Below are 13,849 nucleotides of genomic sequence, written 5' to 3'. Positions count from 1 at the left end.
AAGGGAAAATACCTTACAGTTTCAGTTTGAGAAGTTGAGTGTGTTTTCTTGTTCCAGGCTATCCTGTGTGAGCTGATCTCAGCCAGGGAGGCAACTGAAGTGTTACAAATGGCCTCAGTGTTCCCGAGCTTGGGAGCAAGAAAATGAGGCATTGTTCCTGCCCCGGTCGCTATTTTATGATCCATGTTGGAAAGTGTGAACATTGGTTGAGAACAGGTTCGGGCTTGGCTCTGATACACTGTAAACAGGCTGCCCACGTTCAACTTTCTAATCTTGCACATGAAGTGTGGCTAATTGGTTGATGTACTCAAGGGATGCTGGTGCCAGTGTGACTATAAAACAATACGAGCAATCACCTGCCACAGAGAAAATGTAAAGGTGGGGGGCGGGTAGGGGGAAAGGGCATTTCGTTTTGATAAGACTAAGTTCTGGTCAGTTTAAAAGGAGTGTTTAAAGGAGAAACGCTTTCTCTGAGGGGTGAGAAATGTAGGGACTGTCATTCTACTTCACTTCTCTCCCTCTACCGGTTGTTTCAGTTCTTTTCTGTCCAGCTCTCCTATGTATTCGCTGTCAGATGGTGCTCCTGTCAGTGTATCAGTGACTCATCAGCGCCTCTATACACCACACACAGCGGCGAATGGAAGCAGCCTGTGGGGCTGATTGACACGGTGGCCGGTCCAACCCTGTGCTGCCTACCCCGCCCCCGGGGGGGCTCTGTGCCCGATCGGGGATCCGAGCGGGGCTCGGCTCGCCTCCTCACATTCTCCTGCTCACCCAGCCTCGGCGCAACATCCCACGGACACAAGCCTTCGACACCGCACCGGGACTCGCAGCGCTACCTCCTGCCTCTGCAACCCAACCAGAGCTCGCCTGGACCCGGCTGGAGCTCCACCGAACCTCCGCTAAACTCACATCACATCCCTCGACCGTAGAAGGCTTGTACTATTTCACCAGAAATCACTTATAACCACACTCAAACAGCACTTAAAGACGTTCTCTCCGTCCGTATACATTTATATATATTGGCGACATCCTTGATTATAACTTTTTTAAAGAAATTGAGTGGATCTTTCTTGGGGCGAAGATTTTTTTAACCTGTAACAAACAACCTGGAAAACTAAAAAAGACTTGTTGCACTTTATGTGATCTTTATGAGGGAAAAATTCTGAAACACTTATTTTGAAAAAACCATCTGCAATTAAGGGATCAAATATTTTTGCCTGGATTTTAGGTTGCTGGACTTTCTTCGGGATGACTCCGGTCTGCTTCCTGCGTTCGCTTCTCGTCCTGATCTTGGCTCTGTTTACGGCAAATGCTAGTAACTGGCTGTAAGTGTTGATAATTATGACTTATTACATTTGTAATATTATTGCAAAGAAAAAGTTCTAATCCCCTCATCTGAGGGTGAGCTGGTGCAACAGGCAGAATGCATGAGGTGAGTGGGGGGGGTTAAACACGTTCAAGTTTCGTTCTCTTCCAAAAAAGTCACCTTTTTTTCCTTGTGTTTTGGTGACTTTTTTAAAAAAAAAATAAGACCTTCAGATCTATCTAGATCAGTGTTTTCCGACCCTTGACTCCCATCCTGTTGTCATTCAGGCTCTGAAAGGTTTCTCAGTAAAACAATGCCACCCTTTTAAAGCATTAAGTATTGGGCAATTTAAACTGATCCTTGTTATATAATTTGACTGATAATATAGTGGAGTTACATTTATATTTATAACATTTGAAAGTTTTTTTTTTAACTGGTACACATCTCTTTGCCAATAATCAATGCCCCTCGGGCTGTGGGATGCCAATCTTATTTATTTATTTCAATTCATTAATTTTCATTAGTTAGGTGGGGTGATCTGAGAGAGAGTGGGAGAGAGAGAAAAAGTAGACTTGTACAGACCTGTTCTACACTTCAGCAGATACGTGCTTTCAATTAATCCTCATTTTTCATTCATACTGTGAGCGAAGGTACCGGCAGATGACAGGCGTGTTATTTAAATTGTGGGATTCCCCCAGGCTGCTTTATTCCAATGATTTTATTTTTAAGAAAGAAACGAGTCAAAATATGTCATTCGTGTAGAAAATGTTGATATAACCGAGGAATAACAGCTGGGTGGTACCTGGAATATAGCCTCTCCTTGTACTGCAAAGATGTCCAGTCTGTCTGGATCGCCAGTGATTCTCCAATATTGACCCTTTTCAACAAAATAAAAGTTTATAATCAGACCCATGTATAAACAGAGGTAAGGGGTGAATTTAGAACTGTTTTTTAAAAATTGCTTGCATCAAGAATTGCCGCGAATTTAAATTACTAGCATGTGGTGATTTTTTTTTTAAAGTAATTCTACGGGAGTGCGATGCTGGTCCTACACAATTAGCATTTCATGTGATTTATAGAGCCCACGGAATTAAATACAATTGTTCTGTCCTCTGCGGTTGGAACATATATATATATATTGTCCTAAAATCCGCAAGAAACAGAGATAGGAGTGTGAGAGAGGAAGACCTGTCTTTTTCCCATGTCTGATTAAAGAAAGTATTTGTTTTCCAAACGATACTGGGCAAATCGGAGGAGGGGGAGCTGTTTGGGGGGGAGCTGAAGGTCAGCTTTGCACAACAACAGTCTCGTACACTGTCATTAGTGCTGTGAACCGCCCAAACAACAGATACCTCGCCAGCCTGATTGTGCTTACTGTGGACGACCCTAACCAACAGAGAGGAGGCAGGGCGGCCTACAACCGATCAAGTTATTCGAGGGGTGGGGGTTTTATAAGGTTAAATGAAGGTGCACCATACTACAGAAAGGAAGATTCAAATACTCTTAACCCTTTAATTACAAAAAGTGATTTTTTTTTTATTATTGTTGCAACTTTGAACTCCTCAGATAAGGAAATGCGTTCGTTTCCAATAACGTTTAGAATTTGGGAAATCTGTGAAAGCCGGAGTGTTCTGGTTTACAGGAATCTGCATTGTTACCATGGCCAGGACTATACTGACTGACCTGACAGGCTTCACGCTGGTATATGGAGAGAGAACTCATTAGCCGCAAGGCAAGTGGTGGGTGTCCGTAATAAACCGCAGGTCCTTTTTCTAATGTGAAATTTAGTGGGCAATTCCCCATAAACTACAATACACACAGCGAGGATCAGATGAATTTACAACTTTTTTGATTAAATAGTTTATCCTTTTTTTAAATTATCAGGCTGAATAATGACTCTTCTGAAGATTGTTTTAAGAATTTGTTTTCAAATCTAGATATTTAGTGGCGGAGCAAGTGAAATCTTGGGATTTGCTCATTAATATACTTTAATGCAAAAAAAACCGTCCCCAAACAAATAACATTTCATCTTTTAGAACTGTGCGAAATATATACACAATGTGTGACCTACACTATTCCCACAATCCATGTTCTGATCGTTTTCAGTAATAATTCTGCCTCCAAAATTAAAACATAATTGTTCCTACACCCCTCCCCGAAACATACGCACAATTTTGTACACATCCGTTTCAAATACACTGAAGGGATTTTTCAAAAACTGCTCGTTACCGAGATAAAATGCTCCTCTTGTCAAAAAAATCCGCATAAAATATTGCAATTAATTAATAAAATATTACAAACATTATTACAAGACGCTGTAGAAAAGACCAGAGTTTGCAGTGTAACTGGTTGTCCAATACTTGGTTTGATGAGCCTTCATTCCCCGGTCCTCCTCGTTGAACAGTTGTCATGAGTTGATGTAAAGCTCACTCAGATTCTTTAACTCCAATTTTACTGAAATAAGGAGCGAATTGGGCAAGTTGGAATTTACAAACAACTTTCGTTTTTTCGTGCTTTTTTTTTGTTAGAACCTCCGTCGTGTGTTGACCTCTTATGATTACAAACATTTGAGTGGAGAACGTTAAATATTAAGGAAGTCTCCAGACAAAACAAAACAGATAGTTAAGACATTTTTTTGGCACTGGCCCAGGGAATGTCTTTCGGGTTCTGAAGCTATGATACCTGGGCTGTATTGCAATAGATCTTCTGTTAGACACTGAGGTCGACCCCCTATATCATACTGGTAAATCTCCTGTTTTGAACTGTGGCAGATCTGCCTGGTCACACTGTGGTGAGACCTCCGGTTATTTTGAAACTGCCACAGCCCCTTTTGTTTTGCACTGACGGATCCCTGCTCCTGCTAACCTGGTGCCTTCTGGCTGCTCTAACAGGTATCTGGCCAAGCTGTCGTCGATCGCCAGCATTCAGGATGAGGAGACGTGCGAGAGGTTGAAGGGCTTGATAAACCGACAGATCCAGATCTGCAAGCGCAATGTGGAGGTGATGGACTCGGTGCGGAGAGGAGCGGAGCTGGCGATAGAAGAGTGTCAGCATCAGTTTAGAAACCGCCGCTGGAACTGCTCCACTGTCGACACACTGCCTGTATTCGGCAAAGTGGTCACACAAGGTACACAGAGAGCGAGACCAATAATTCCGGGTTATTGCACACCAGGTACATAGATCAGAGATTACAAACGCAGGACATGAATCACGAATGGTGCAAGAATCAGTGGCAATGCACAATTAAAACAGCGACAGAGGTGGTTAAATTAAAAAGCAGAAGTTGATAGTTTTGGGTTCAAAAAAACAATTGAAAATCTGGAACGAGAGAGACTGAGAAATGTTTTGAGAATGGTGAAGGGATTAGAGATAATTGATCTATGAAAAGGGAAAAGACTTGCAGTCCTTCATGATCTTTTCCTGCTTCTAGAAATTCTTATATTGTCATATACTCCAGGAATATGATAGGAGAATTGAAGGATAGTTATCACAAGCCAAAGGCACACAAGTTAAAGGTAAGAAAAGAACTTGCATTTATAAGAATGAGTAATTCCTAGAGAAGGCATACATCTATCATTGTAATCTTGGGATTTAATATACATAGATCAGGAATAATAATTCAACACAAGATATTGAGAGCAGGAGCAATGATTACTCATAAATTAAATACATTGATACAAAGGCTGAGAGGATGGTTGCACATATACATTTGTGACAACAATCTCAAGATAGAATACTGGGAAGATCAGGATTCTCTGTGCCCAAAAAGAGGAATTAATTATTGGAAGGTCAATAATGGATGAACTACAATGATAGGTGGGAGGATCTGGATTCTCTGTGCCCGGAAGAGGAATTAATTATTGGAAAGTCAATAAAGGTTAAACTACAATGATAGGTCTCTTGCCTCTTTCTAATTTATCAACACTACTTCTCTTGTTGCTCCTAAACTGCAAATATATTGTCCTGTTCACTGTGTTGAAGTCATGATTCATTACACTATCTCTCACTCTAACCCATTCTTTCCCAAGACTTCAAAATGATCAAACTTTTTATCTCCCTTAGTCTGCACTCACTGCCACAATAGGCTTGGAATTACTGCTCCATGGGGTAACTTGTCTTCTCCCCTCCTCTTTTCACCCTTTAGGGGTATTTTGCAACTGGGCTTCTGCCCTTCATCTGAAATAGAATACAAAACAACTTCTGAGACAAACTATAAATATATCACTGAAAGACCTAGATAACCAATAGTGAAACCCAAAGAGGATGTATTGTTTTAATAATCCTGAACAAAGAAGTGTAGATCAGTGATAGCAACCAGGAGGCAAAATGTGAATCTGGAATAGCAAGGTCATGTATGGACTGTGATCCAGAGGTGTATGATGCACAGGTGGATTAGAAATAACAGTCTTCTTCTTAGGTAGTCCCTCAGGATCAAGGATGACTTGCTTCCATTGCGGTTCAATGGGTTCTGAAATAGCTGATAAGTCCAATGATTGATCTAATGACAATAATACTGGTGTTACCCTCGATCATAATCTAGGATAACACCAATTATACATCTTCTCTAATGGCTCAGTGAGTTTATCCAGTGAACAGTTGAGCCTTACAGATGAGGAAGACTTAAGATTTGATCCCAGTTCATGGTCAACATTCATCACTTAAGTAGGAATCCACTGGCCAGGGTTCACCGCTCATGGCTATCCAGCAACCTTCACTGTGGACTGTGAACTTTAGGCAAGGGCAAGGTTGGGCACAGAAATGGTTCCCTGTGTGGTTAAATGGGTTGCTGATCGTTAGAGCTCACACATCAACAATGACCAACATGCAAATATCAAAGGGCTTTCAGGCCCTAAGAGTCAACAAATTCAGGAGAGTGGGAGAGAAGAAAAATAGTTAAGAGAACTGATAATGACACAGCTTCTAACACTAGAATATAATGACATAAAAATGTCACATATCAGTAATTCAAGAAATACGATAGAAAACCTGAGCAGAACATTCAACTTCCATGGGGTTGTAGAACAGGTCAAAGCGGACTGGCATCTGTTATACAGCCTGCATGGTTTTCATTGCTACAGAAGCTAATGAAAGGGGTATTCTTGGGGTGTATAACAGATGGCCAATCTGCTACTCATTGGTTTACCCGCCCCTGCCCCAACTGAACATGACATTTCCACCTCCGTCTTTCTATTTCAAATCCTGATCCATCTCTTATGTGTTTCCAGTATTTTCTGTTTTTATTTCACATTTCTCAGTGTTTATTTTTATCTCTCGTAATTCACGCATTGACAAATAAAATGCATAGAATTAATGCAATTGAGATGTACAAATAGAGAAAGTAGTACTCGGAATAACACACATACAAGGCAAACAATAGTCCCAATGGTGCCACAAATGGACCAGTGATGGTGATATCTAGACAGCTATGGTAATCCCAAATCAGTCACATACAGGGTAGGAACAGAAATTCCAGGACAATCATACACAGAGCAATGATAGTAATCCAAGGACATTCACACACAGCAGTGACAGTATTGAGAATGTCACAAAAAGACATCCCCCTCACAAAGACAGCTACTTTAACCTCTGCAACATCACCTGTCTCTACCTTTGCCACAGCTTACCTGCTGCTGAAACCCTCGTTTTTCATCCTCCATAAACTTCAGCTCATCCAAAGATCTGCTGCCTGTATTCTAACTTGCACCAAATCCTGTTCATCCATCACCCCTGTGCTCACTAATCCACAATGGCTCCCAATCCATCAATGTTTCAATTTTAAAGTTCCCATTCCCCAGTTCAAATCCCGCGCTGGCCTCACTTTTCCCTATTTCTGTAACCTTGTGCAGTCCTATAGACCTCCAATAACACCATATTCCTCCAACTCTAGACTCATGCATCCCCATATTTTGCCCTACCATCGACAGTTGTGCTGTCAACTGTCCAGGCCTTAAGCTCTGGAACTCCTTTCCTAAACCCTCTGTCTCTCCACCTCTTTTTCCTCCATAAACATGACTAAGATTTTAGTCACTTGTTTATTCAGCTGTCTTAATGGCTCTTTCTTTGACTCTGTCAGTTCTTATTATGTACCTGTAGAGTGCTTTGGGAAGTTTCCCTACAGTAGAGGCACCATATAAATGCAAGCTGTTGTCACTCACAGGGCAGTCACAGAATGGTGACAATAATCCAAGGACAAACATGCACAGAGCTGTGAGAGCAATGTGGAGACAGTTGCACATAGTCATTTTGAGACAGGACTGCATAATTGCATAATATAGGTCAAATATTGACTGTATGAGATAATACCACTGGAACCATTGGCATAAGATCAGTTCTAAATAAATAAGGATTACATTCAGAATTAAATTGATATAAATTTACTCAATTACAGGATGTGGGTGTCACTGACAAAACCAATAATTATTGCCCTGGTGGTGAGCCACTCTTTTGAACTGCTGAAGTCCAATGAGCAATTTGAATATAACTGAGTGGTTTACAAGGCTATTTCAGAGGGCAGTTAAGAGTCAACCACATTGCTGTGAATCTCAAGGCACGTATAGGCCAGGCTGGGTCAGAATGACAGGTTTCCTTCACAAAGGCATTAGTAAACCAGTTGGACTTTTATGACAATCCAGTTGTTTCATGATCACTCGGAATTACAACAATCCTATAGTTTCAAGGCCAGACCAGGTAAGGACAACAGATTTCCTTTCCAAAAGGACATTAGTAAACCAATCATGTGTTGAATGACAATGCAGCAGTTCCATGGTCACAATTTTTACTCCAGATTTAAATAGTTAACAGAATTTAAGTTCTTGAGTTACCAGGCGAATTTGAACTCATGTTTCACAATTATTAGTCCAAATATTTGTATTACTAGTCAGGTAGCATAACCACAAAGCTACCTTACTCGATGATCAAAGGAAATACAGGTGCAGTACCCCAAATCTGGCACTCTCGGGACCAAGACCGTGCCCGATTTCAGTTTTCTCAGATTTTGGACATCCAGCCTGGCAACCTGGGTTCAAACTAACCTGTTTTGTTACCACGTAATAGGTTCAGTCGCAGGGTTCAACATATCAGGTTTACATCTAGTTCTCATGAAATATCGATCTTCGTTTAGCAGTCATTCTGGCTTTTTACATTTTGAGGGTGTGTTGCCAACAGAATCAGAGCAAGTAAGCAATGATAAGCTCCTTGTGCTTTAAGCTAGAACCAATCCAGAATGTGGCTAAACCTGTACTGTGCTTGACCAGCGGCGCCCTTTCAAAAATGTCCAGTTACTCAAATTGATTTATTGTTTTCTTTGCGGGCATTCATCTTTTCTCAAGCAGACAAAAACCTGTGCGCAATAGCTCAAACAGTTGAGTCCTCTACTACAAAAATGTCCAGTTTTTGGACACCACCAGTTTTCAGGTAGCCGGATTTGAGGTACTAAGAATATAAGAAATAGGAACAGGAGTAGACCATTCGGCCCCTCGAGCCTGCTGTGCCATTCAATAAGATCATGGCTGATCTATTGGCTGATCTACAGGTACTCTACCTGTACTTCATAGACTTACCAAACTAGTATAGGCAAGTCAAGGACAGGACAGGAAATCAAGATCAGTTCTAAATAAAAGATTACATTCAGAGTTAAATTGATACTAAATTATGCATTCACACGGTGTGGGTGTCACAGGCAATACTAGCAATTATTGCCCTTCAAAAGGCGGTGGTTAGCCACCCCTTTTGGAACTGCTGAAATAAGAACCAGTTAAAGCATCCCAAATAAGTTAGACCATAAAACACTACAAAGATAAACATGATTGTGAGGACTTGGAATCTGGAGGGAATTGTAGAAATCAAAAGAGATGCATAGGGAAGTATGGTATATTGGAGTAATACTATAATCTGATTTGCAAGAGAATCCTGGGTTTTGAGTAGGCTAACCAGATCAGCAGATAGATGTAATTAACATATAATATACATAAATAAACAACATGTGGAACATGTTTAGGAAACTTAACAGTGAAATCGGAAAGGTTGGTTAACTTGTTTGGCTAGATGGCTAGAGTGTGGTGCAGAATTACACCAATAGCGTGGTTTCAATCCCTGTGCCAGCTGAGGTAGTTCTTGGCGCCTGCCTTCTCGCCTTGCCCATAATGATATCATGGCATAAGCCATGGTTAGCAACCCTCAAATAATGAGGACACTACATAGAGAGAGAGAGAGAACTCTCAGGACTGCAATGAGGTATATGTTACTTTACATTAAATTCAAGGCCAGTACAGGACTCAGCTTGAGCAGAAATGTGCAGAATTAGCCCCAGGGATAATGCTACCTATGCCACGCAACACAAACATACACACCACGCAACAAGTTTAAATATGTAAATTCAAATTTCACTGGCAGTAATTTGTATTTGTCACTTTTATTCAAATTTTTATTGATATATTTTATAGTCAAGTTAGATCTCAGTTTATGCATTGATGCAACAGTGATTTATGTCAATATATTATATATTATATTATATAAATATATATATTATGTCAAAATCGTGAGGGGTCTGGACAGAGTAGATAGGGAGAAACTTCCCACTCATGAAAGGATCAAGCATGGGAGGACACAAATTTAAAGTAGTTAGTATAAGAAGCAATAGTGATATGAGGAAAAGCTTTTCATGTAGTGAGTGATTAGGATCTGGAATGCTCTACCTGAGAGTGTGGTGGAGACAGGTTCAATTGAAGCATTCAAAGGGAATTAGGCTATTATCTGAAAAGGAAGAATGTGCAGGGTTATGGGGAGAAGGCAAGAGAATGGAACTAGGTGAGTTGCTCATTTGGGGAGCTGGTGCAGACACGATGGGCCAAAATTGGCTCCTTCTGCACCATACAAGTTTTGTGATTCTGTGATGTAGTTCAATTTAACTTAGGTTTGAAGTCCCAATTTCAGTGTAATCTTAATTTTGACACACAGTGTGAGGCCATCTTGAGGAGACAGTGTCACATCACTTGGACTTCGTTTGACCTGCAGTATAACTACAAGTGGTGTAAACCCATTTAGAGTTTAAAATAATCCAGGTAGTCCCCTGAAACTTCTTTACATTTTTAATACTAGTGCAATTTATGTTAGGACAGTACGGTTTTACCAAGGCAGAACATTTCATCAGCTTCACATCCTGGTGATGGAACTCTGCACATCTTTTAACTGTGCATGTACCAAACTGCCAGTACTGTCTGCTCTTGTGAAGCTGATGAAATGTTCTGCCTTGGTAAAACCGTACTGTCCTAACATAAACTGCACTGGTATTAAAAATGTAAAGAAGTTTCGGGGGATTACCTGGATTATTTTAAACTCTAAATGGGTTTACACCACTTGTAGTTATACTGCAGGTCAAACGAAATCCAAGTGATGTGACACTGTCTCCTCAAGATGGCCTCACACTGTGTGTCAAAATTAAGATTACACTGAAACTGGGACTTCAAACCTAAGTTAAATTGAACTACATCACAGAATCACAAAACTTGTATGGTGCAGAAGGAGCCAATTTTGGCCCATCGTGTACTGTCTGTTCTTACAGCTCAGCTGGCATCCAGCCCAGCTAAAAGATGCTATGAAATAGTTCACGATTCCTTCACTCAATAATACATTAAAAACACTGATCAGTGTAGGACTGAACCATAAAGACCAAGATGGTTACAGATTCTATCCATAGCCTCTACTGCGGCATAAGCGGGGCAAGATTTTTACTTTGGGGATTCAAATTCATGTGAGATGACTGCTTGCAGCGCAGTGAACCCCAAACCACTTTGCATTGATATAAAAGGAACTATTTAAATCCAGCCTGGAGGCGTTACATTTGACTTTGACATAAATGGTCAAGAAGAAAAAAAGCTCATCACAGATCATTATCCCGTCGTTGCTGTATGGGTGTGAACGTGTATTGGGTTCAGCCTTGAGGTCCCAATAATCAGATGGCCTGCTGTCCACACTCAAATCGAGATTTTTCCAAACCTCTGACGAAAGGTCATCCACCTGAAACGTGAACTCGGTTCCTCTCTTCAGATGCTGCCTGACATGCTGAGTATTTTCAGCATTGTCTGTTTTTTTTAATGTTCCCATTGGAGTTATTTTAATACAGGCTGATGTTAAAATAACCGCAGTGGGAAATCTGGGCTTCACGGAGGTCTTATCTCACCTGCAGGATGGGGTTGGGTTGAGGTGCCAGGCAGCAGACATGCTGGTGAAACTAACAAGAGTCTGAGACTTTTGGGCGGGGAAGAAGTTATAAGGAGAGGGCAGCCGGAGCACTTCTATTTTTTTTTAGTAATAACACATTTTATTTAAGCCTTATACGTTGGACACAGAATAATCAAATACCGTAGTTCAGATTTCAAATCCCTGGAAAACTACAGCACTTAAACTGAAACCTTTACCCAACATGTGGGAGATATAAGTGAGCTGTAATTAGAGCGCAACCCAGACCTAACGCCTAATTTAATTTAACTAAGGGGTGGGGGTGCCTTAAATGACCATTCTTGCAAATCACAACCGGATAAAGTCTGGCACCAGAACGGGGAAAACAAGCCCAGATATGACCCAAACAGTAATTCATTGGGTGCACAGGGCTCGACATTCTTTAACCATTTTCACCTCAGATGACCTGGGACAGCCCCTTTACCTCTTTTCTATCTCAATTTTGATCAGTTAAATTAGAACCACTGTAAAGGACCTAACAGGCAGTGTGACGGTGCTTTTTTTTTCCTGTTCGCTGGTGATAGAAGCAGATGTTGGAAGTAGGAAATGGGGTTTCTGTGGATTAGAGCGACCTCCACTGTCATTACTTAACCCTGCAAGATAAGGTTTGACGGACGAGGCAGTCAGGAAAAGATATACCGTAGCTCACAAAACCATCATAGCATGCTTTTGGGAGCTTCTCCCATCACCGTCATTTTCCCGAGGAGATTGAATAGCTTAACTTTATTTTAAAATGCGAATACAGGTCAGACAGTCACAGACATTTTTTTTTAAACTTTTTCGACACAAATATAAGGGAGGAGCCGCTCTTAGCCGTTGTACTCAGGGACTTCTCACTTCTCACTTGAGAATTGTACAAAATCTACCAATACTGAACATTAATCACATATTTTCACTAACCATACCAGATGTAATTTGGATAGTTATTAATGTTTTGTACGTGATGCCTGTACGTTTGGGAAAATGGTTTTCTGTTCATTCATTTTTAAAATGTGCCACTTCTCCCCAATATTCTCCTCTCCTCTGAACGCTCTACCAGTTACTAGGGTGTAGTTCCATAGTGAGAGATGTCTTCCGCTCCCTCCTGCATGTTGGACTCTATATCAATGTTGACAGATGTCAAAACAGGCTGTTTTTGGCCAGAGATAATATTCAAATGTATCACTATCGAACATGGACACAAAGCATTTTCCAGCAGGGGTCACTAGGAACGTAGGAACAGAAGACGTTTTAGCCCCCCTGAGCCTGTTACCACATTCATCTACATCATAACTGATCTGTAACTTACCTTAATTTGCCTGCCTTAGTTCCATATTCCTTGATAGCCTTAATAATGATAATCTAATGACAGCCACCAGAAACAGATTTTTCACCCCCTCTAGGGTATACTAAAATCAAATTTAGTCCCTGTTCCTAAACTGAACACTGGTTGTTTCCTGGGACCTTCCTGGCCTGTGTGGGTCAGTAACAAACTAGGTGGTTCATTTGCCCATTAAGCCATGGCATCAGGTCATACATCAATGAATCATATAACAAAGAAGGCCATTCAATCTATTGTACCTGTGCCAGTTCTTTGAACGAGCTATCCAATTAGTCCCACTCTCCTGCTCATTCCCCATTGCCCTGCAAACTGTTTCTTTTAAAGTATATATCCAGCTCCATTTTGAAAGTCACTACTGATTTTGCTTTCACCACCCATTTGGGGAATCCATTCCAGAACATAACAACTTGCAGTTTATTTAGTTATGGGTACCAAAACTTGCACTCCAGGCAATCCACTTTAATCCACTATACTCTTCATTAAATCACCACATCCACTATTACTGCCAGCCCTAGTGGTTCACTCTCTGAGGCAACTCACCAAGACTGGACAGGTGAAATCTCTGTTTTTTCACAGTTCAAGTGGACATAACACAACAGTTTCACACACCACTATTACAGATTTCTGAAATCCTAGTGACAACACTGCTGTCCAATACTAAAGCAACAATGAAGGGGAAGGGGTGTGTTTATCCTGTGTTTCAGCACAGCATGGGCCATTTTGGCAGCACCCAGACCTTGGTATGCCAGACCAAGATAAGTATGCACCTTTTGAGTTCATTATTACCATTCAATTGGAATGTGCAGATTTCTTTTGACAAAGTGTTCATATTCATTTTCCATTGCTGTTCTCTCATTACAACATTGACTCAGACGTGGGATATTGGGTGATTCCAATGCTTAATTAAACTATGTTTATTCTGGGCTCTCACCAATCAGAATCCTCCATTAAAACTACCTATCATTGAATTTATATTTTGCATG

At 40.9% G+C, this 13,849-nt stretch overlaps 1 protein-coding gene across 2 annotated transcripts in view; it reads left to right on the top strand.

Moving 5' to 3' along the window:
* wnt4 (wingless-type MMTV integration site family, member 4) overlaps positions 1–13,849 on the top strand; it is a 45,253-nt gene that overhangs the window by 16,891 nt on the left and 14,513 nt on the right. Inside the window, exons 2-3 of one of the 2 annotated variants that reach the window (XM_078558192.1) lie at positions 1,232–1,328; positions 4,201–4,436. In XM_078558192.1, the coding sequence (XP_078414318.1) occupies positions 1,252–1,328; positions 4,201–4,436 (313 nt within the window). In that variant the 5' untranslated portion in view covers positions 1,232–1,251. Of the gene's footprint in view, positions 1–724; positions 1,329–4,200; positions 4,437–13,849 lie in introns of those variants that run through there. The other variant, XM_078558191.1, reaches the window with a different exon arrangement.

This window comes from Cetorhinus maximus, chromosome 15 (assembly GCF_964194155.1).
Source record: "Cetorhinus maximus chromosome 15, sCetMax3.hap1.1, whole genome shotgun sequence".
Lineage (NCBI taxonomy): Eukaryota > Metazoa > Chordata > Chondrichthyes > Lamniformes > Cetorhinidae > Cetorhinus > Cetorhinus maximus.
This window is presented reverse-complemented; position numbering and strand designations above follow the sequence as displayed.